General features: G+C 37.6%; 1 protein-coding gene across 5 annotated transcripts in view; it reads left to right on the top strand.

Moving 5' to 3' along the window:
• Positions 1–25,981, top strand: part of LOC134527457 (U1 small nuclear ribonucleoprotein A-like) — a 120,900-nt gene that overhangs the window by 63,989 nt on the left and 30,930 nt on the right. For 4 of the 5 annotated variants that reach the window (XM_063360152.1, XM_063360149.1, XM_063360153.1 and 1 more), the window contains one exon: positions 10,274–10,554. In XM_063360152.1, the coding sequence (XP_063216222.1) occupies positions 10,274–10,554 (281 nt within the window). The remainder of the gene's footprint in view (positions 1–10,273; positions 10,555–25,981) is intronic. The other variant, XM_063360150.1, reaches the window with a different exon arrangement.

Below are 25,981 nucleotides of genomic sequence, written 5' to 3'. Positions count from 1 at the left end.
GATAGATTACACGAACAGAAAACATGTGATATTGAACTTTTGTTCACCTTAATATGACCACTTCAATGCTGCGGAACTACTACGAACATTGATATCTCTTGGTAACTAAAACTAAATGTTCCTACAGCAACCTTACATTTGACAAATTACTTTTTTTAAGTTTATATTACAAAGGTTACTTAAGTTAGTGAACTTAAATAATATTGAAGTTTACCCTTGAATCACATATTATCTGTTAACTTTAAAAATAGAGCAAGATTCTTGTAAAAATAATTCTTACGTTATTTAGTTAGCTACATTGTTTTCAGAGGCACGTCTGAGCACACAGACTATTTTACCACGTGTGACACCATGTTTTGTGTCTTCTTTGCACTTAGCACCCAGAGTTACCTTAACAGTTACCGTTTTCCTTGTAATAAATTTAACTATCAGCCATATTGATGATTTTTAATGATATTTGCAAATTTTACCCCTGTGTTTTTTTGCGAAATTATTTTATAATATATAGGATGTTTTTCATAGGATAAAAAAACAAACAAATATTTTCGTTTCGATTTTAAAGTTCGTTTTGTAGAAAGAATCTTAGATTAAATTATTATTTTTTTAGCGATTATTGTCAGGGGTGCACAATAAGAGAACAAGTTTGGAACAATACTACACACTACGTCACGCGGCATTCAACGCGGCTTGCTGCGCGCATGAAGACAAGGGAGATTACTGCTGTCACGCGCTGAACTATCACAACTCAAATAGGTTTCCATAGCACAGCTGCGTGCATGTATGTATGTTTGTGTGTTTGTTTGCGTGTATAATGGGAACCTAAACAAAATATTTTTATTATATTTATTTTTTAATAAAATTTTTGTAACATCCAGCCTATTCCAACTTCTTAATTAAGTAAAAAAAAAGTATGTAAATACATTTGTTTAACAGCAGAGTAAATAATGAAAAGGGTTTAGCAGTTTATAAATCTTAAATATAACATGTGTAAGTAGTATATGAAAAGGCATCCTGGAACAGGTTCAAGGTTGTAGAGCCTATGGAGCTGACCACCATCTTGTATAATAACATCTTGGCAGCCATCTTGGATAACCTTGACCTTGTAACATGACCTTTACCCTGGCGGCCCTCTTTGATCCACCATATTGGATTCCGCCATCTTCAAATTTTGAACATTCATTCATTTTGTTTTTCACAATTTTTATTTATGTAATCACATCTGCCATCTTGAAAATTTGTAGTTTTTAGTGAAAAACTGGAAAAATATTAAATTTATTAAAATATTTAATTAAAATTTTAATTAAATAATAGTTACATCATGGTGTCCTTTGTTCGAACGTACCGAGGGCATCCACTATATTAAAAATGTGTAATAATTATTAAAAAATTGGTCGCGAACAGTTGCCGATACTGAGCCCGACAGTTTTAAGATCAAGACTCAATTAATGGGGTTTAAAGTTTTCAAATAGAACAATCAAATAAATTAAAAAATCATCAAATTTAGGATCGAGATATCGACTAGCGGAGATATCCCACCCATCACTTTTTCTTTTGTCTGATACTTCACGATTGACTTTCACCGTTTTAATGTATAGACAGTTTTTTAGAATTCTCTCATAAATACCAGTGCTTTTAAGAGTTTAATTAGGTTATGACCACAAAATGCTAACATCAAAATCTACTGCAAAATGCAAGGTTCCATAGCCAAAACAACTTCACCCTCAAGAAAATGGATGTCATCTACGAATACTGCAGGACTCGAACCAGCATCTTCTTGCCTCAGTATCCTTGGGAACTAATGACTGATAAAAGTAAACTATCAACGAACGGCTATGCAAATATTACCAGGCCTGGAGTGTGACGAAGGAAACATTTTGTACCTCCAAGAAAAAAAACTCTCTCGATGATTGACTACTATAGAATCCATGTGGCATCTTTTACGTTGCTGGATAAATGGCCGAGCCCGTACGGAATAATTGGCTGAGCGAGTTGTGTGATGGAGTTCCCTGAATTCATAGTCCTGCAAATTGACTACGGCTGTCCTTCCTAATGCAAACTTAATGAAATGTATGGCAATCAGTATCAGTTTTGTGACAAATTTGAACTAGTATGTGCCTTTAAAAATTCTCAGCTAATGCTGAAATGGCACTCACAGTGAAAATATACTCGTTTGAGCCTTCATACATAAAATGTGTGCTATAATTAGTGCCTTTAGTTGTCGTCCAAATTGCAGGTAAAATAAACCAATATGGCAGCAGCACACGCTGGCTAAGGATGTGTGTACTACTTGACACTAATGCTCCTTGTAGCAAGTACTGAAAACAAATATTACGGCAGCGCTCTCTAGCAGATATCAGGTGGATCGGATATGGCAGGCGTGATGTCATTATTGGCTGATGTAATACCTTCCTTGATGAAAGTGGTGGGTGATCAGTATGATTGAGGACATCATAGAGGAGGGGCCATTTGTCATTTTTAATTGAATGACCCTCCGGATTCAAACCGAGGACTGCGAGCTTCGTTACATAAGATATATTTTATTATAATGAGTTCAAATATTTTTTTTTAAATTTTATATTATTTTTCCATAATCTCTGATAATAATTACAGATTTTCAATATGGCAGAAGCCCTCACTGGGTTCTAACCGAGGTATCCAAGATGATAAAGCATTTTTATTCAAAATATTATCGAAATTGTAATAAAATAATTTTTGTAATTTTAACATTTTTCCCGGTTGTATCTAGTTAAAATTGCGGATTTTCAAATTGCGGACATGATGCCATAATTCAGAATTGTGGAAAAAGAATTGGCGGGATGTCTTAGAATTCAAAATGGCAGACATTTCTAGAATATAAAATGGCGAATTCAATATGGCTACCGTGACATCAAAATACAATATGGAGGTCCGCTCGACAGGTTCCACAACCTTGAACCTGTCCCAGAATGCCCTATTATATACTACTTGTGTAGGTTTACAAAAAAATTTGTTTCACACAAGCAATTTTTTTTAATATTTAAAATACTTGACGAACGAGATTAATTTCCCTTTGGACTGCCCATTTCTTAGTTTTTTTACAAGCAAACCAAAAATAATGAATATATTGCTCTCCATAATTTTTGCAGATGTAGACCTAGCAGTATAAAGTTGCTATATTTGCACGACGTGGACTCGCTCAAGCTCGTAGTTGATCACAGGTGCGGCTCCTTAAAAAAAGAGGGGGGGGGGGGCCAAAGCACATTACTATCCAGAATTGTTTATTAATTTATTTAGTTTGGAGGCTGGAGTTATGTTTTCTGACATGCTTAAATTCATGTCAATATATTTTTTTTATATAAACAGTTGTATAAAATTGTTAAGGTTTAGTATTTAAAGCCATGAATTTGTACATATTCCAAGGCCATACTCTAACTTATTGAGTCATGTTTTGCAACTGACATTCTCCCCCCCCCCTTCCCAACCAATAGCCGAGAGCTGGGGTCCCGTTGCTACCTGAATGCCGTGTGACGACAGCGAACATGCTTTTCACTGGAGAAGGGGGGGGGTAGTAGTGGGGGAAGATGCGCAAACGCTTACCTTGTCTTGTTAGTGTCACGATTCATGGTTATTAGCAAACAACCCATTACTTGCTCCGCCAGACGTCACATCCCGTTTAAAATAATGCAAATAAAGGTTTTTGAAGGCTTGAGTGAATTATTTCAGTGAAATTCCCTTAGAACTTCTAGAATAGAATAATATCGCTACAAGTGTCCTGACTTCGTAGTAAAACCATATTCTCTGTGTAACATGCCAGTAGCAGTTGTATTAGCTAGCTCCTGTTCTAGTGTTCACTAGCATTCAACCCCAAGCATGCAGTTGGTTACACATTACTTCGAGAGAGAGAGAGAGAGAGAAGATTCCCCAGCATGCTCCATTATTCTGAAACAGTCTTACATATAAATCGTATTCGTGTAACATCCTCTAAAACGTCACCAAACAGCACGCGTTGTTTTCACAGCTTTGTACAGTACTGTCACCCCTAGAGTAGACTGTATTTTGTAAGGTATATTCCAATTAAAATGTATTGTTATATTAAAAACATTTTCCCTTTCATTGTTCACGTTCTTTGTATCATTAGCACTTAAACGCAGGATGCAATACTTGTTCACATTAACAAATTAACACACAGAATATTCTTCTGAGTATATTTCATGAAACTAACGTGTGTTCGTAAAGCTAATCTGACAGCATGGTTTGTTTGTGACACATAGTGACACAGCATTACTAACCTAGATGCCTTCGCGTGGTGTGAGTGGTATCAGCAAGCCTGCTCAAAACTGCACCCCACCTGCTACGAGTGGCTTGCTGGCCACTCTAGTATTTACCACCACTTAAAACTTTTACTTAACTAGTTTATCAATTAAATTGTGCGTGAACTTTGTCTTGGCTTACTCCCGCACACAATTAAAATGTTTTTTTTTGTATACTGCTACAATATGAAATTTTGTTTTCTCAATGTTCGTGGCTTTAATGTAAATTCTGTAAAAACACACATAATATATTGATAACTGTGACGTACGTAGATTGCTACAAATAGTGCACTTACCTGTCTCCTCACACGCAAGCGTTGTTCACTGGGCACACTAAAAATGAACTCGCACAATTTTTTTTATTTTTCAAATTGTTCATCTTGTTTGTTTTCTTGCCATATTAAGTGTCGACTAAGAGAAATAATATCGTGATGCATAAATCTAAGAAAATATTATACCAATACAATTCTTTAGCTTACGTATGTATTTTTTAATGTCTACATGTATATTTTTTTGCATTGACCAAACCATATTTTATTATTTCTAAATCGTTATCATAAACCCACATCTCAATCATACAATGTTCCCTGAGGTGAGTTCTCTACCGCAATGCCACAGTACAGGGGTCAAGACCAAGTGCAATTCATATTTAATATCAGGTATTCCCTAAAACAAGGGGTTTTTTCTGGATTTTATGTTATGGCATTGTGAAACTTCCAGTTTCCTTGATTCGTTACCAACACAGAAGTATTTAGTTAGATACAGACTTAGCATTTTCAGTTTAAGTTTGGGTTCGGTGCTATTGTATAATACTTTCACATATATTTTAACAACTAGTAAGCAAAAATGTAAGCTCAAAATTAAGTAATGCTAGCACCTTGGGTCTTTGGTGTATGCGAGCAATTGACGCAAGTTTTATGTCGGAGGAAAGCCCGTGACAACGACGGATCAGCTCCTGCAATGAAGCGCGAGGCAACTCGGTAATTGTGCGAACTGTAAATATTCCGCGAACAATTATGTGCGGATGGGGAGCCTTTGACCCGGACAGTAATCCGACGGGTAAAACCCCGAGCGATACGCGGGAGTTGTGTTTCCGCGATCAGTTGCACCGCACGTCGCCTCCAAATTGCCCCTGTGTTCAGACACCGCCACGCAAACTGACTCCCGCTGTCACGCGGACGGCTTAAATCATTCCGGGGCCGCACGCAAGAAGCGCACAAGCGCCCTCGCACTCGGCGTTGCACATAGCTGGTCGACGGTCCGAACTACATACGAAATATTTCGACACCTTTAAAAGTACCAATGTTTATAATTCCATTAAATCATTACATACAAAAAAATTAATAAAATTATAAAGTCACTTTAGCTAATTATAGTTTTTTTCGGTTGTTAAAACGTACAATAAAATAATCGTTACATATCGAAACGACAAAATTTGCAAATACTGAAAATTTTTACATATTAATATCGTTCTCTTAGAAATAAATTTCTATAAAATCTCCAGTCAAATATATAGTCTCTATTCGAACACAAATTATTAATTTTTCTGATCCAAAAACAGCTGGTATTGAAAATTGCTACAAACTAAATTTTTTTAAGTACATTTAGTCATGAATTTTTGAGTACTGACGTGTGCTGCTGCATGGACCTTTATTTCCCTCACTTCACGAAACAGAATACAGTATGTATACAAAAGAATGTTCAAGTTTTAAATTTTATTAGTATCAAATATAAGCATTGTAGAGAGTTTGTTTAAGACCAAAATTAAAGAGTTACTCAAACAGTTTTGGATACGCGCATGCGCGAGTACTGATTTGTTGTTTTCTCGCTTGCAGCGCCCCCTACGTGAAGTGGCGACTCCTGAACGCAAAGCGTTTTGTTTTCTGCAATTTGGTAAGAGTGAAGCGGTAATTTCAGTTCAACGTGCGTTTCGTTTAAAGTTCATACCGATTACAGTTGTTACATGCTTTAAAGTAAGATGACTGTTGGATCGGTCGTAATGGTCGAGACAACAGAGCTCTTCTTCGCTGGCATCCACATTCACCTGACTTAACGCCATGCGATTTTTTTTCCCCTTTGGGGCTTTATAAAAGAGCGTGTCTACGTTCGCCGCTACCTAATGATTGCCAAAGTTGAGACACAGAATTTAAGATGCTATTGTTTCAATTACTCCGGACTTGTTAACCAAAGTGTGAAAAGAATGGGACTTTAGGTAGGATGTGTGCCGTATAATTAAAGGTGCAAATATAGGACATTTGTAACATTTTAAAGAAATACTCGGTTATTTTATCTTCAATTTGATCTATACATTTTTTGTAAATAGTCTAAATTAAACTGTTATATTATAACAATAAAATCGGGACATTCTTTTATGGACACCCTACAGTTCCGCAAGAGTTAGGAGCTTGTGTGTCTCGTCACTGATAGCTTTCAGTAGGGAGAACTTTATTATTGTTTTGTTAGGTAAACACAATACGTGGAGTCCTCTCAGCGTCATTTCGAAAAAACCGTATGCTGCTTGCCCAGGCGGTGGACAGGGCTCAATAGTTCAATCAGGATGGTCACATGAATAGGCCGGCCGAAAGCCGTTATTTGTAGAGAGGACCAGTGAATGTCGAAGCTAGGACATGTGTCGTTCGCACCAGCACAAAGTCTCTGCCCGTAGACGCACTTTAAGATCGTAACTTAAAGTCAGTTCTGAGCAACGCATTATTTATTTACTTGGCGAAAGAGCAAGTGTACTCTCGTGAAATGGAACTTTAAAACATTAACAGCCTTTTAAATTGCAGTTCGCTGGGCCAGTGGTCCGAAATACGAGCGCCTCCACGCCTCGATCCAGCGATACGCCAAACCGCTTGGCGATTGCTTTGTTTCTTCCCGCGCCGCGGTTTGTTGCGGAATACAATTGGCTTTTAATTGATTAATGGTATGGGTATTATTGAAACATCAGTGTGAAACAGATTTGTTTCTTGGTTAATTATTTCGTGCTTCGAATATTTTCTTGATAACGATATACGATGTGCATAATCACGAAAGACGTGTGAAAAATCGAATCTCTTAACAATTTCCTCATCAAAATCAATTTATTTCAATACAGCTTCGTCATGTTTATGTATCTTCTAGGTTCATAGTTTCGATCGGCGATTGGTACATCCAAAATATAAGCGCTTTCATGTTAGCAACAGAGACCTCTTTGAACCAACCTCAGCTTTATAGTATTCACCGAAACTTTGCAGATGGTATTTGCATAAGACGGACAGTGTATAGTTTCAGCCTGTCCAGCTGATATACGCCTTCTCCACCACTACGACAGTCATCGTTGGCTCGCAGTTCGTTGGGGACTTTTCGCTTTTACGTACTTTATCTAATATTCACCTCTCCAGTTTTTATTGAATAAATGATATTTTTTCTTGTTCATTTAAAATTATCAGGTCGATGGCAGTACTCTAGAATAAAATTCCATACATGAAAATAATGTCAACAGCAATTTTCGAATAGATGCTCCCGAAATAGGTTAGTTTTGTTCCATTGTATTGAAGTAAGTCTTGCACGGTGTTAATCAATCACTGCTTTCATTATAACTCAGATTTTAAATCGTCACACGAGCCCATTACAATGCATGTACTAATGAGGTCAATCAATAAATTAAGGGCAGATGATGATAAAGTAGATATTAAAAAAATTATCGCTTAACTCTTAATCATATAAGTTTCCCTAGCCGTGTACAGAAGACGCCATTAGATTTTTAACTCTTCTACCTAATACAATAAAATAACTCATTGTCACTATGATAACAGTACAAATCATTATTATTATTCCGTTTTTTTTAAAAAGCAAGAGTAAACGGTTCCATCCAATAAATGAATTCATAGTTCAAATTCATGCTTAAATTTTGATAGTAACAAAATACCTGCTGCGTAGCAAGTAATTGGGGCCCAACAGAGGCGTGGTGCTCGGCTCGCGGTCGCGAGGCAGGCGCGTGGAGGACCAGCTCCGACAGCCCTCCGTGGTCAATATCCCGCGTCGCTCCGCGCGCCGCACGGCAGGCGAGGCCGGCCGAGTCACGTGGCCCTGCGGTCTCCATGGCAACAAGGTCACGTGGACATTGATTCGCGGCGGTCGACTGCCCGCTTGTTTTATTTAGATCGCGCTCCCCCCCCCTCCCCCCCCCCCCGGGCACCCCAGAGGAGCGCGCGGCTTGTCGTGGGCTCGGCGCGGGGGCGACCCCTCCCCCCCCTCCCGACCGACATTTGAATTAATCATCGGCCGGGGCGATGCTTGGGGCTTGGAGGGAGTGCAAGGAGCTGCCATTCGCCAATTACGTGCCGTCGCGGTCGACTGTTTGCTTGGCTGTGCCCGCTCTGCTCGCAACAGCGGCGCTCGGCGCGGAATTGAGATGTCAGAGCCAGGGCACACGAGCCCCCTCCCGCCTCCACACGTCATCATACAGTTCCCTATCGCATTCTCTCGTTTGCTTCTTTTCCGGAAGCCAAGCTGTTTTCATTCTAACATAACTGATCTTATTGGAGAACTTTATGTCCCGAAATAACCTACAAGTAATAAAACTCATAACACAAAGCACAAATTTACATCAGTTATTATCTGACCCTTTGAAAATGACCAGGTGTGAGAGTGTAAAAATTTGTCTTTTTCATCTTACTATATGTAATAAAATTCTTGTTAGTGCGTGTATGTATTTTGGTTTTGATCATCTAAAATATTGTCTTGAATGATTTATTGAGTTGTGCTTTACTTTTGTAAAGTGGTTTTGTCACTTAAAAATTTATAGATGGATCTGTAATAACATGGTATTTTTGCATTTTTTAAAATAATTTTGTGTGTTAAGCAAATCTGAATTCATATATAAGTAAAACTATGCAAACACAAATCTCATGAACCTGAATCTTTTTTCAGCCAAAAAACCTTTATCTGCTATTTATGGTGAATAAATCCTAATGTAAATAAAGTTTTCACAGAAAGCACAAATTAGGTTTGTTTGGTTATGTGTGTTAGGATTATATGCAATGAACGTTTATTTACAATTACTTAAATCTCAACGGACTTCTTTGTAAATACACCCAGTTTGAAAAAATTATAGCAAATTAACGGCGTCAGTAGGTTATTATTTGATAAAGCATGGTTAACAAGTCAATGCAAAAAATTACAAAGAGCGTATGCAACAGAAATTTCCTTAGAAATTACATTACTTGTAGCTATTGAAGTACGTCATTTAGTCAATATTTTAAACATATTCTACCAATAAGTACCTGTATACTACCACAGGAAACGAATTCCAGCCTTGTTCATATTATCATCGTATTGTGTAGAGTGTACATACAAACTCTAAAAATATATTACTGGAATACTTAAAATGCTAAGGAAATCTCGTGTACAAAAATATACAAACCTAAAATTATATATAATGCTATGCTCAAACCCACTATCCTTACCAGTTCAGTTTCTAAGATGGCAGTGTGCCCAGATAACTCCAAGGAGATCAGCATGTATTTGAAGGGTTTGTAAAAGTGCAGTTCACCAGATATGTGTCATTTTAATCTATGCTAGGAGGTAGGCCGCAATAGTTACAAAAGTAATAGTGTACCTTACGAAATTCTTACCACTTCCTGTGTATTGAAATATAATGTACTTACTTTAATTAATTAATTTGATTAAGTAAAATCAAGTCAATATTTTTATTAAGTTTTTGTAATTATCTTTAAAATAATTTTGTTTATTTCTTTATTATTGTAAAAAATTAAATTTATATCAAAATGTTTGGGTTGATATTTTTATTTGAAATGTTTTGTTATATTATATTTTTAACTGCTCTTATTTCAATGCATTTCAATATAATAGTGTGTAATTGCCTAATAATTGGCAAGCAGCAGCTAAAGGGCTTGCATGAGGGCGGGGGACGGAGTGCGTGATTGTGAGTGTTTCAAGGAGCTGCCGCCGGATGTTGCTGGAGGCTCGCTTGTCGACAGAGCGACTGGTGGGCGAGCTGGGACCCGGGGGCAGCAGCGGTGACCGCCGCGACGCGTGTGTTGCAGCCGCCGCTGTCCATACCGCACCCCGCGGCTGCCCTCACCACCATCCACGCCTCGCTGCCGCACTTCCTGCCCTCGCCGGCGCTAGCGTCGCCCGTCGGCTCGTCCTCGTCGCAGCACGGCGTCCAAGCCGTCAACAACGCACCCTGCTCCACGCTATTCGTCGCCAACCTGGGCCAGTTCGTGTCTGAGCACGAGCTCAAGGAGGTGTTCAGCAGGTCAGCCTCTCCCCTCGCTCCCCCGCCTGACCTCTGACTGACCGCATTGCTAGTCACTCTGCTCTAGCTAGCGCCCTGGGGCGAGGCTAGTCTTCAGCCTCTCCTTCACTCCCGTGACACTGGAGGCCCCGCCTGACCTCTGACTGACCGCTCAGTGTCATATTGCTAGTCACTCTGCTCTAGCTAGCGCCCTGGGGCGAGGCTAGTCTTCAGCCTCTCCTTCACTCCCGTGACACTGCAGGCCCCGCCTGACCTCTGACTGACCGCTCAGTGTCATATTGCTAGTCACTCTGCTCTAGCTAGCGCCCTGGGGCGAGGCTAGTCTTCAGCCTCTCCTTCACTCCCGTGACACTGGAGGCCCCGCCTGACCTCTGACTGACCGCTCAGTGTCGTATTGCTAGTCACTCTGCTCTAGCTAGCGCCCTGGGGCGAGGCTAGTCTTCAGCCTCTCCTTCACTCCCGTGACACTGGAGGCCCCGCCTGACCTCTGACTGACCGCTCAGTGTCGTATTGCTAGTCACTCTGCTCTAGCTAGCGCCCTGGGGCGAGGCTAGTCTTCAGCCTCTCCTTCACTCCCGTGACACTGGAGGCCCCGCCTGACCTCTGACTGACCGCTCAGTGTCATATTGCTAGTCACTCTGCTCTAGCTAGCGCCCTGGGGCGAGGCTAGTCTCTCCTTCACTCCCGTGACACTGCAGGCCCCGCCTGACCTCTGACTGACCGCTCAGTGTCGTATTGCTAGTCACTCTGCTCTAGCTAGCGCCCTGGGGCGAGGCTAGTCTCTCCTTCACTCCCGTGACACTGCAGGCCCCGCCTGACCTCTGACTGACCGCTCAGTGTCGTATTGCTAGTCACTCTGCTCTAGCTAGCGCCCTGGGGCGAGGCTAGTCTCTCCTTCACTCCCGTGACACTGCAGGCCCCGCCTGACCTCTGACTGACCGCTCAGTGTCATATTGCTAGTCACTCTGCTCTAGCTAGCGCCCTGGGGCGAGGCTAGTCTCTCCTTCACTCCCGTGACACTGCAGGCCCCGCCTGACCTCTGACTGACCTCTCAGTGTCATATTGCTAGTCACTCTGCTCTAGCTAGCGCCCTGGGGCGAGGCTAGTCTCTCCTTCACTCCCGTGACACTGCAGGCCCCGCCTGACCTCTGACTGACCGCTCAGTGTCGTATTGCTAGTCACTATGCTCTAGCTAGTGCCTTGGGGCGAAGCTAGTCGGTATAACTGTCGAGATTTAGTGCAGTTAGCACCATTTTTTAACAGATTATATGCAACACCCAACCACTAGTGTGTCTAAATAAAATTTTAAGTAGCTTTTGTTACGTTTAAGGTTAGACAGTCATCGGGTTTAGCTGCGATATTGATGTAAATAAAATCTTGCGACACATGGTGCTGACCAGGTCTACTGGCAAGTGATCACTGCAAAAGTTAGTCTGCATACTTTTAAGTCTGTCAGCAAGGAGCAAGGACCCTCTGAGCCTCGTCAGTGGACAGCGAAAATGGGACTCATCTCGTGGGTTCCCTTGGCATCTAGATGGACTCTGTGTGACTTAAACTTCTTTTTCATGGAGCATGTAGTTTACTCAAAATCAGGTAGAGGTTATAATTTTTCAGAACAATCGAATCAGAACACATCTTAAACTGTGTTGTTTCAGTGTTTAAATCTTTCTATCCACCAGTGGTCAAATTTTAGCCTATATTGATAACGATATATGTGTGCACAATATCTGAACACTTTCACGTTGGCTTTTTCTCTCTGCAGACTTTGGAGGCCAAGTCTGAAATATAACTGAAAACAATGTGGTGTTTTATCTGTCTTTCTGCAGGAGTAATTTTTTAGTATCTGCAAGATATTGGTACATTTTCACTGCTGATATAGTGTGGGCCAAACGTTTTTTTTTGTCAACTGTCATCGCCACCACGCCGAGCGTGGGAGGCAAGCGAGACAGAAAGAAAAGCAGGAGAAAGGAATACGAATCATTAGGGCGCGACCAACGAGAATGAAAAACCTCCTTGGCCGTGGCACTTCTCTTCGAGTTCTTTATCCGTCAAAATATGTTGACCATGTAGTGCTTATCTCGATATGGAGCCGAGCGGAAATCATAGAAAACCAAGTGATTCACAGTTATTTGCTTTTTGATCAGGAAGCTATAGAGACAAACGTCTCTAAACTTTTATTCAGAGAACAGAGAGCTGTGAGTCAAACATGTGAAAGTAAAGATACCTGTAGATACACGCACCAGTTTCACTTTGATGATAGATGTTTCAAGAATGTGTAACCAGGCTGTGGCGAATCGGCTTTTTTTTTTTTTTTTGGTTCTGTAGGTTTCTGCCTTCTGTAAGGCTCTAGCGGTCTTTCCCGAGGAGCGCGTTTCCATCAAGTACAGAGCCAAGCTTGCAAGATGTTTGGCTTGCACAATAGCTCAGAATTTGTTCTTTTCAACTAAAATACTATCATTTCTCTTAAGTCATTTGTTTAATTCGGTTTTATGTCTCATTTTGATCCACAAAGGTCTAATTCAACGGGACCTCCAAGGTTATAGTGGGCTCCGAAACACTCTTAACTACTAACTCAGCACTTGTTACTCCCAAATAGGCCGGGAGATTGCGGTTGAAACCACGACCTACCACATGAGCGTAAACTGAAAACATTTGGTTTAGCGTGTCATCTATTAACTTGCACGTTTTTTAAGTTCTCAAAGCACCTTTATTTGTGAATATCCTCATCTTAATAAGTTTAAGTTAATGATGTAGTACATATATGATTTCAGCTGCGCATAAAGAAATTGTTTTTATTTATGCTTCGTTCGTTGGGGGTTTCGCTTCCCCCTCCTTCCCGATGGTCAAAATATTTCCCCTAATTGTGGCTTCATTCCAAAACTCCCTAAACCAACTCTGCTTGGGGGACGAGCCTCGCCCGTTAAGGGTTTCCTCCCTTAAACCCCATCTCATCGCCTCCAATCTTCCAATTGTTGGTGTCTTTGCTTCCAGATTTATACTCACTGGGGGCTTAGCCCTAACTTAGGGGCTTCGATACCATATGGTCCTTCAACCCCAAATTTCTACTTGTAGGATTTGGCTACCGTTGGAGACTTCACCCCCAAACTCCCACGTGTGAGTGAAATGGAGTTGGTCAAGTTGTTTTACACTGGTCTCATATATAATATATCCTGGTTTTGGTTTTAAATGGTTTCCGAAAGCACTTGCGGCGAATGCTAACACCATCATAGCTGAATCATTTAACAATTGCTCCAGCTTTCAAAATCTTAATTTAAATATTAAATATAGTTTTGTATAGAATTATTACGCTATTAAATGTCACTTCTCTCAATTAAATTATATATTGTGTAATTCTAATTTTTAAACCGAAAATATGCTATCACGGACATATTTTATAGTAACATTTTATCGCTTCATAACCACTTTAGTTTGCCATGTGTATGCCATTTTCAAGTTTTTTCGTGTTCAAAACTTATGTGAAATATGTTTTTTTTACTGGCCAATAGTTGGAATTTCTGAACCCTTTCATTATTCAATAAATGTGGTTATCCGTGCTATGCCCAAAATATTTGTATGAAAATTAATAAATTTTTATTTATGGCTACTTTAGATACGTTTTCAACGACTTTATAAACTTTAAATTTCACTCATATTGAAGTACTTTATCGATAGACTGTGAAAAAGTGACAAGCGTTTAATTGCGTGTTCGCTAGTAAAGTAGTTTAATAAACTTTAAGTTTAAAGACTTAAAAAAACGCTTTTATGGTAGAATTAACTAAAAATTAAAAAAAAAAATTTAATTTAATTTTTTTGTCCAACAGACAAATAATACAAAACTCTGTATAACTAAAAAGGAGGCAGCTTGGTATATTTTATCTTAAATTTTCTGTCAGTAATAACAATATGATTTGTAATAGATTTTCCATCACTAGTTTGAGGATATATTCAATAAAAATGTTAGGATATAGTCATTTCAAAAATTATAGGATATAGTCATTTCGAAAAATGTAGGATATAGTCATTAAAGAAATGAATATATGAACTTAATAACAAAAGTAAACTTAAAATTATTAATGGGGTGCTTCAGGGGCTCAAGTGTGTAGGATTCGCAAGGGGGCCGCGGAAATGTACAGAGGGAGCGGGGGTTGTGCACTCGGGGTTAACCGACACGTCATATCTCGATGCGGTGCCCGTGTGCTGTACACTGCCCATATTGTGGCCTGCATGCATGCGATAACAAGGAAACTTTAAATTATACAGAAAGATTTTCATGAGACGTGGTTTTGACATCAAACACGTTTCTCAATCAGGCTTTTACAAGTTCAGGCAGGCCCGGGCTCCCCCGTCCCCCTCCCCCGGGATCTAGGCCCAGGGGATGCTTCATATCATTTGGCTTAAATTTTATATCACTTATTTTATATAGTCATTACGAAAATTAAAGAAGACATCACCCCTCACTTTTAGTTATACATAGTTGTGGTGCATTATATAACTATTGGACAAAAAACTTAAATTTAATTTTTTTTATTTTTAGTTTTTTAAACGATAACAGCTTTTTTTAGTTTTTTAAACGATAAGTTTATTTTATTTTTTTCAGTCTCAAAATAAAATAAAAATATTGAATATGAGTAATTGCAACAAATTGAAAATATTAAATATGAGTGATTAAAGTATTTGTTATAATTAACTTAAAATTAGTCATTAATGTACACGTAACCTAGTCATTTCAGCTAATGCGTCAACATAACATGGAACTGTTATTGTTATCTTAGAGAAATCAAGTTCTTCTACTTGGTGACCATCCAGTGACTTTACGCAACTAAGAGCTATATAAATAAGCCTGTCCGGCAGCAAAAAACGCGATCCCAAATAAACAACTGCATATTCTACAGTGCAGCCATGCATTTTATGCACGGTAGATGCCCAACTCTGTATTAATATCAACATTCGCCTTTCAGCAGTACCATAGCTGTATTTCGCTGGAAAAAAGATGACCCGACCTTTTGGATCGGAAACACTCCAAATTTAAAAAAGCATTGATTTTTAAAATTGTCTAAATGTTGGGTCTTTAACTTCCGTTCCCCCTCCTTCTAGGATCACAGTCGACCCCGGGGCAAATTCCCGCCATGCCCCGACCTCATGGATACACAAAAAGCATGGTTATTACCCGTAACTTTAAATTATTATTTTTTGACCCTCTGACCCCCACTCCCCCTTATTACTAAGGTTTTAAGTTATCAAAATATTGTATTGTCAGAGGTTCTTTATATGTCTGCCAAATTTCAACACATTCGGACGTCGAAAAGTGGGTAAAAATTGAATGGAAAGATTTTGTTACATAGTCCATTCATTCATACATACAGGTCAAACTAATAAAATTGTGTTAAAAATGAATGGTTTTTATTAACGTGGGCTTCGCTGTTAAACAACGACCTAGTACCTAATATCGGGACTTGGTAATGGGCAGGTATTGGCCATTAACTGCACAACATTCTAATCATGTAAATATATACATTTTCATTTAACGAGTGTACTGCTCCATAGAATAATATAAACTTTGGCATCGCCTTTTAAAATATTTTATCCTTTTACAGTTTGCCGACTAACGGGCTCAGGGCTCTATGCTAATTTTATCAATCAGTGCTGCCGCGACTGATTAAATACGACCGTCTAAATATATGTTAGCTTTTTTAATCTCACATCTTGGATCTTTCTATTTTATTTCTTTGCTAAAATTTTAATTTTGAAGGATTTATCACAATTTTTGGCATGTCAAGACATACATCATACCTCCCAGACCTTCTATACCTTGTTGCAAACACATATTTACTAGAAATCTCTAGTCTGTGAAGCCAGCCCCACACGATACCCATTGCCTTAGCAGTTTTCACACCTATTTTATGTTAGCGCGCCTGCTCTCGAGCAGGTAGCAATTCAGCACCATTTCAAGGAGTCAGGCTCTGGGTATAAAAGTTTTCATACTTGAAATCTTGGCTAAAACATCGTAAGAGAACGTGTTCTTTTTTCTGCTTTACCCACTAGCCGAAGTCATCAAGATCGCTGAACCAAGTTTAGCAAAATTAACCCGTATATATTCCCTTTCGTAAACATTAAGGGACGTAAAAAACTTATTGGTATGCCAAATTAAACTTTATGATAGTAAAACTACCCTGGAATATATTTAGTAAATTAAAATAGCCAATGAAAGAAGTAATCGCAAGATGTATAATGCTTAAGCGAACTACATTACAGTCTTAATAACGCTTAGTCTCCATGTAAATTTTTAATACTCTCGGTAGCGCAGTGGCAGAGCCAGCGGTTACGACGCGCAAGGGGATAATTATTGATGTGGTTCAAACCACATTACTGGAATAACATTGTTACTCTTTTATCAATAACAGATTACTATATTACTGTATACATATTATGATTTAAGAATATTGTTATAATATTATTTAATACATAGCTTATTTCATTGGTTTTATTATTTTATACTAGGTAGGTCTATATCAGTAGTATACCAATAGGGTTTTTGGCACTATTTATTTCTTATGGAACTACGTTTTGGTAGCTTACTCAGATGTGGCTTACCATAAAGGAAAGATTCGGCCATGATCGAGCGTTTTCGCCACACGTGGTTTATGATCAGGCCCTGGCGCCCTGACTCCACATCCACCATCTTGGAATACACAATTTTTAAAAATAGTAATTATTAAGCTAAATTTTCAGAAAAAAATTATAATATTAAAATAATTTTTGTTCGATTAATTTCTGTCCTTTGTTTGATACTTGCTCGAAGCAAAAATTGTTATATCAGGTAAAATTATTTATTTAATAAAATATATATTGTAGAATCCTAAAAAATTATAAATTCCTCATCTACCAGCCAGCAATTGGTTCGATCGATTCTTGTCCTTAACTCGACCCATGCTTGATTGAAAATTGATTGTTTTGTAAAAAATACTTATTTTAAAATATTCGTGAAAAATCTTAAAAAGTGGCATATATTCCTCATTTAACAGCCACCAATCGATTCGATCGATTACTGTTCTTGGTTAGAGCCTTAAAAAATGCAAAATTTTATTTTATAAAACTTAATTAATAAAATCATTAATAAAATATGACTAAAATATCCGAAAAAAACTGCTTAAGTTTCTCATCCACCCACCGTCATTAAGCTACCGATGCCATTTTGGAAATTCTAAATTATTAACCTACAAATTCGGGAAAAGTTACGAATTTCATTAAAAAAAAATGCCCTTTGTTAAAATAATAATTTATTCTATCGATATGCTTGTTTGTTTTAATCCATTCTCGATGGAAACAAATTATCAAAATGACTCAAAAGTGACGTATTCGAGCAATAAAACAACAAAATTACAAATTATTATTATGTAATTTCTACCAGAACAATAACACAAGCAAATTACTAGCGTTTCTCGATTCATACAATCTTCTTAGAAGCCGAAGCAAGTCCTTTGCATGCCTTGACATGTGTTTTCAGGACAGTTCTACGCGACAGTCAATTAACCACACACGTCCAATCAGTGGCCAGGCACATTCAATGCGTGGCCATGTTTGGTCAGGCTAACACGTTCAGTTGGTGGCAAAGTACGCCCAGTCAGTAGCCAGGTCTTGCATGATAATGATGTTTCTCAGCTCTTTAAGGCACAGTATTCTACCGAGTACCGAGTAATGATTTTTTTTGTTTATATTCCACCTGATTAAAGGACCCATTTTCTGACTGGTAGTTAAGGGATTTATATATATATATATATATATATATATATATATATATATATATATATAGGTTTTTGTACTATATTTTAGTAAATAAATATTTTTACCTGATATTAAAATTTTTCCATCGAGCAAGGATCGAACAAAGTACAGAAATCAATCAAATCAATACTTATTTCAACAAGGAAAGTAATTAATGTTTCATTGACTTTCTTCCGAATTTCTAGCTAAATACTTACATATTTAAAAAAAAATTGTTCATTCCAAGATGGTGGATGTGGAGTCAGGGCGCCAGGGCCTGATCATAAACCACGTGTGGCAAAACGCTCGATCATGGCTGAATCTTCCGATTGGTAAGCCACCAAATCGTAGTCCCGTAAGAAATACATTACATACTATCTATATTCTTTATTTTTACTTAAAATACAATTATTTGTTCACAAGTTATTTAAACAAAAAATCTCTTATCAAAACCACCTACGTTCATTAGGAAACGAATGCCCATAAATTATTAATTAATAAACTAACACGTTATACAAACACACAATTGTTAGTCTAAATGAAAATGTGAGATGGTTCCTTCATTTTATAATTTAAATTTATTACGGGAATTGTGCGTGTTTCTTTGTCTCAGTTGGTATAAAAAAACTATTATCTACAATATTTTTAAGTAAGTAGTATAATAAGGTAGTAATAAAGTAACATACATAACATATTTTAATTGGTTGCACTTTGAACTATTAAATGAAAGTACCGCAATTAATACTGTGAATTAGATAGCTGAAATGTTTATTATAAATATTTCATAAATAAACTACACTAAAGCAAACCCAATTTCCCTTGTATTCTTTAAATATTATATTACTATATTTTTAAATTAACCTCCAAAAAATTAATTCTCGTTAATACAAAGTTTATCTGTTATTGATTTTAAATACTTACCTAATATTCTTATTTTCTTGCCAGTGAAGTGTAGTAAATAAAATATAAAAAAATCATTCACCAGGTTACAGTATTTTTAAAATAAACATTTGCATTTTTCAGATATATTATAGGCCTATATTTCAGTATTTGTTTAAATGAACGGCAACATGTTTATCTTACCCCGATATGCTTGATTTGGTCTGCAATTGCGTTGGCTGGTTCACTGTTAGCATTCTAGATATCGTGTATCGTGTGTATGGAGTAACGAATGCTTTCTTCTCTTTTGCTATACAAACTTATATACCCATGGTTATAACAGAAAGTATATCAGAAAATGGGCATCAGTGGGGTGGGCTTAAGAGACACAATTGCAACTATCAGAATTATCACACCAGTTCATAAGTGTTGACTTCAACAAGTAGCTGAAGCTAGGTCCTATGCAATTCAGACCAAAAACGAGCACGGATATTTTTGTAAGTCGTATCAAAATATTTGAATTGCAAGTGGGAGAGGCATAATTCTACTTAATAGTCACGTGCTGAATCTACTTGTTTTTCCTTAATGAGCTACCGGACAAGTGCCAACTATCTAAGTACTCTACCTTCCTTTGTGGTACTGTGTACTGTTCTTCTGAAACTAAGAAGTTCGACACTTACCTGTCCACTGCAGTAGTTCTAATGTCGTGTCGGTGGCTGTAGCTCTGTGCCACTTATACTGATGGCATCCCTCGCAACAACTGGCTATGCTCAGAGCAGTCGTGTCAACTTTGAGTAATCAACCCTTGCTAGCTTGGGAAAATCATTCAGTGCCATTATGTATCACTGTCACTTGCAATGTTTGCCCTTGTGACTTATTAAACGAAATTGAAAATTATACCGTTTGTGAAAACTGCAGGATTTTTAATTGAAAATGCAAGTAATTCTATTAAAGGGAATTGTTAGATATTGTACAATAATTACTTAAATATATTCAATGTTTAACTTATTACTTCGTCAGCTCATATTTATGATTTTTTTACTATAAAATCGTATTAAAAATATAAAAGACACAATACGTAAATACATATCTGTGTGTGAAATTCATGCACAGTTTCTTAACAGCTCTTTTCGTTAAGTCGATGATGGAATGTTTTCTTTACTAAACCATATCCACCCCATTTTCACCCACTGAGGTGTATAATTTGAGGAAATGGTAAATTTAAGTTATAAGTTTAAGTTCACCTTAACTAAATCTGGATGATATTTTGATAGGCCTATATGGGGTTTTTATTAACACCATACTCAATATCCTTTTGAATCCCATAAGGGTGAAATTTAAAAATATTGTGACAAGGAGAGGAAAGATGTTATACATTAAATATCCATGCTTATATGTATCTTACATCCCGCTTGATTATCTTTTGAGACATTACTTATTGTTATAAAAATATACCTACCCCCTTTTTATGATTTAACGGTTCAATTTTAAAAAATTTAAATGACACAATAATGTAACTCATTAATGTAATTAATGCTTAATTACTAGAGACCTGCAAAATTCGCGGATTCATTCGGTGATAGGCTAGAATTCAAACACATATACCTCTTAGATAATTTTGCTATTGGCTTACTGTTCATCTGGACGAATCTCAACCAGTTATAAACCCTCAACCAAAGAAGGATCAAATCACAGACAAACCAGCTGAGACGACTTACATGTCGGCAGCCAATGAACTTGCGTTATTTGCCCGAGTGTACAGGGGTATGTGCAGTCTATCCTGAAGGCCATCGAAACCGTGAATTTTGCAGGTCTCTATGAATTACTTAACCTTCCCTTTTAGTATATTCGGTGATAGACTTTTTTTACTTAACAATGCCTAGTCCGTTTTCACCACATAAAGGTGGAATTTCAGAAAATCGTTAAAACTTACATAGTATTATTTTAATGTTTAATTTTCACACCTTATAAGATACAACCTGCTTGATTCCATTCATTTAGCTTTGGGGGCTATAATTGTTTTCTCCCTTTTGAGTGTGAAATATAGGAAAATTTAAAAAAAAATGTTAATACAGTTTAATGGCTGTATAAAATTGTACCCAATCTCATTAAAATTCATTGAACTGTTTTTTTTTTCGTGGTGATTAGACAGACACATATTTTTTGTCAATAATTCTTATCAACAAATCTACCATTTTTAGTAAACCAATTCAAGTACAGTTAAGTATCTACGTCTCTGTTTTATATTTATTATAAGTTTAGATAAACATGATAGTACACACAGATAAATCCGATTAGAGTGGACTCATAATCGGTGGATGCGTAATCCGGAACCGTAATAACGGAGGATATCGGCTGGTACGAGGGGGTTGCGATCATTAGCCCCCGGCTGAGGGGAGGGATGGGGGAGTCTGCCACGTGTTTCTGATGCTCTGCTATTGGTCGACAGACGTGTAGCCGCGTGCCTGCCAGCAGTCTGCTGAGTGCTCCACCACGACTCGCCCGCACATCGACTCACACGAGTCTGCACATGATCATCCAATAGTACTACCATCGAATACCTTTAGTCAAATATTCGTTACATCTATAGACGTCATTCACTGTTGAACATTACCATCGTAAAATATTGATGTACAATAGCATGAATTGTTCGTATTAATAAACCATTATTTACGTCTCGACAAATATGTCATTGGAGGTGATCACTGGATACAAGGATTAAAAACTCATTTCCCACTAAATTTCTCACGAGAAAGCACGTCAAAAATTTGACCACTGCAGTCTTATTCAGCTGGTTCATATAGTACGCAAAAACCTACACACACACATATATATATACATATAGACAACTCTGATCCAGACTACACACTATCTCTAAATCTGCTTATGTCAAGATAATCTTTTGAGTTTTTTTGTTTTTCAATTAAATCAATGGTAATGTACTTTTATCTTTAATTAGATAGAAATGATTCCAATTATATCTTAAAAGATTCATTTTTTCTGCAATTGAAGGTGCAATACGTATTAATGTTTTATTTGATGTAAACTAAATAAATGGTTTGTTGTAAAAAGGTCCCTGAGTGTCATTCAAAAAGTTGCGAGAAAAGTTATAAATTATGTTTTCCAAGAACCATTGGGAAGACAAAAATTATATCTTTGTACCAATCTTTATTAGTGTTATATGTGTACGATTCATAGTCTGATCAAGCTTAAGTATTTATAAGTATAGTTTTGAACATTAATTAAATTGGTTGGTTTTGGATACTCTTTTAAAAGGATTCATTTATTTACTTAAATACTTTTCTCGATTGTATTTTGACTACACCTATTTGTTTTGTTGTTAAACACCATTAACGTACAACTTAAAAATTAAAAATAAACAATAGGAAAGGAATTAATTTCTGTATAAAAATTTGTACGTTGGTTATTAAGTTATCTTAAAAAGTAAGTATTCAAACCAAAACTGTATCTGGTTTTGTGGTCATTGTCCGTGTAAGGGGCAATAGTTGGCTTCAAAAGTGTCCCGTTGCATAAACTAGTCAAGTTTTCAGGGTTGTGGCAGCTAATCTTTGCTAAGTATTCGATCGTCTCTTTAGTGATGATGACTCTGCCTGTTGGATATGCTCTAATGTTTGGTTATTTCGATGGCTTTCTCGGTGCTGAAGGCTGCTTCACCGACATGGCTACTAATGGTCTATATTGAAATGATCCAGATTCGAGTCCCTTAATACATCAAATAAAGAAACTTGTGTTTAAACCATTTTGAATCAGTCAAATCAGGACCATTCAAACACAGAAATGTGGCTCTAAATACTTCAGTAATACAAACGCAGTCTACTCAGAATTGTGGCGCTCAGGTCTCTTTTTACAATACGTTATTAAAACATATGTTTTATTCCGACAATGAGTTAGTCCCGCTTGATCAAGGCAGTAGCTGAAGCCATAATGCGCATGGCTGCGTTACTGTTGACAGTACGCGCAAGGGAGAACAGAGTATGCACAATAAGTAGTCAACCGTCGTTGAAGCCTTGCGCCAGAAGGAGAGAACGACTGAAGCAAGGCTAATCTCATGAGTTGTAGTTTTCACTGGAGATAGCTGCACAGCACATGTTGAAGACATGGCGCTCGACGCCGTGACGTGCTGTGTTGTTCTAGAGGCGCCCAACTCCGCCGCAACAACCACCCCGCGCTCTGACGGGAGGCGGCCCGTCGTGGGGCCCAGTCGTAAGTAGCACGACCCTTGGTGTGCGTGACCCCCTCACCCCCACTCGGCGACACACGGGCACTCAGCACCTGTAGTCGTGTTGTCGTGTTGTCGTGCATCTACCTGACTGTTCGCACTGTGAGCCCTCCCTGTCGTGGACTGCGGCCTGCCTCCGGTTCTCCCGTCCAAAAAAGGCGAGGTAGCTTCACGTATGGTAGGTCTGGCCGTATTTTCGAATGCCTTAAGCTTTCCTCATAAATATAACATTTTTGTCCTGTTTCATCCACTATAGTACAATAATAATTTTTTAGCAGAGACATTTCCACATTACTCATCCTTAGAAACCTTGGCACGGCCAAACATGTATAGTTCTAAAGAGTTACAAAGTTTTGAGGTAGAAAGTTATTATTTTCGTTTTGTCGAAAACATATTGCTACACTTTCGTAGTGAGTGTCTAACTTAATTACTGATCCAGTAAGTTATGTGTTCTTGGTGGATTAGCCATGAAGTGGTAAATGTGATAATACTGCTATGGAGCTGTTTGTTTAAAGATTCTAACTAGTAACAGCTCAAAACTCGCTGTTTCGGCGCGGCGCAGGAGAATCCCAGCATTAAAAATAGTTCACGGCGCAATAATTAACGATGGCTTCAAGGTAAATTTAATGCTTTGAGGTCAGATTTCAAGAAATAACTTATTCTGCGCATGAGTGCGCTTATTTGACTAAACATCGCCTGGCGTACACCAAGTTGCGTCAGTTTAGCTAGTCCATGCCTCAAAGACTGGTTACAAAATACGTGATTTTTGACGTTGGTGGTCACTAAAATATATTTTTGTTTCCCGCAACCAGGTTTTGGTGAGGTATTGTTAAACTTAAGCTTAAAGGCTATGTTACACTTTAATATTTTTGATTTAAACCATATTTGACAACAAAGTCTAAGGGGTATTATTGGAGGAATTATGCCTTTCAATTATAGCCATCAGTATGAATTGTAAAGGAACCACAACATGATTTTAATGCTATCACACACTTTTTTATAATTATAAAAAATACATTTCTGCATGGAAAAATTGGACTTGATACGATTTTCATGTATTTCCTAACTTTAAAAACTTATGTGAATTAATGTCACTTAGAACATGTGTCACAATAAACGGAATACTGTGTGATTTTTAAAGGTTATTATATGAACATAATTTTTGTTTACAGATTAATAACATAAATATTATTTCATATTACTATCATTTTAGTTATTTTAAAATAATACCTAAGTTCTTTGATTGCACATGTGCCTTTCACGTTTTAAAAGGATCGTTGAAACGAAGCGCAAAATCATTCAGTTATAGCTAGGTCTGTTTCGATTAGCTGATTCCGTCTGACATCAAACTTATTGTAAAGCCAGTATTATATACAACATGTGTTTTGAAAAATCATGTCATCCAATTTGTCTAACAAAAATGGCTGTGGGAGTGATGATTTTAGTTTTGTCATTACCCTTCAAAATTACGTATATGTTAACTTTATTTGATGGTGTTGGATGCTAACGTTTGACAATATACAGGGCCTTAAGCATTACACATTTATATACAGCGCATTAAGGGAGTAAATTAGAAGGAAACGAGGCCATTTCAGATGTTAAAACAAGTTTGAATCCTTTATAATTTTTTCCCCTTGGTTTGGACAGAGAAAAAAAATAATACGTTTTCAAAATGTAGATAAGAATAACTATTTTTTATACTATTGCAGTCGAAGAAATTCTTAATTTAACATTTCTGAACTCAATATATCAATACGAAAAATGATTGTTTCAGCCAATAAATAAAAAACTTAAGTCATGTCCTACCGTGACACCAGCGAGACTCCTCAGCGACCACGGAGTTCATGAACCTCAGTTCACGAGGTATTGACTTTTCAAACAATTGCACTGGATCATATAATTAGCGCACGGACACATTATCAAAGGAAAGCGATTTTTTCGCCAAACGGCAGAAAAATACACACTCGAAAGAAATACAAAAGCTAAGCGTTTCTTTAATAAGCACTGGAAGAAACTAGAAAAAATATATAATTAGCAGACTTGTATGAGGAAACATCCCAGCTGGTTCCCCTGCTTGTGTGCGCACTGACCAATGAGAACGCCGCTCGAGCCAGCAAGATGCCCGCAGACTGCCGCTACTTCTGTATACTACAGGATGTCTGGCACTTCTCACGTTCACTTGGAGTAAACCTCTTTGCTGTGTACTTGCTCTCGTGTTATGTGACACCAATAAATGACTTGTATTTTATTTTAAATATATTCGTATACCATGTAGTTTGCCAATGGAGTAGAGATAACAATGTTGTGATTAATTGTCATTTTCCTAAATATGCATAAATAAAAAAGTTGAAACACTGAAAATTCCACCTTTTGTCCCCAGTCCGGAAGGAATATTTTTATTAGGCCACTGTTAGTCATTCAGAACTGCCTGAACGCGACTAAATATCTTACTGTTGATATTTAATAGTCTAAGGTAATTTATAGGAAATGTGTTCGCTTAAGGGTGGATATAATGTAAGACGTGATTTAAATTGGGGCTAGCGTGTT

This window comes from Bacillus rossius, chromosome 1 (genome assembly GCF_032445375.1).
Source record: "Bacillus rossius redtenbacheri isolate Brsri chromosome 1, Brsri_v3, whole genome shotgun sequence".
In the NCBI taxonomy this organism is placed as follows: Eukaryota; Metazoa; Arthropoda; class Insecta; order Phasmatodea; family Bacillidae; genus Bacillus; species Bacillus rossius.
This window is presented reverse-complemented; position numbering and strand designations above follow the sequence as displayed.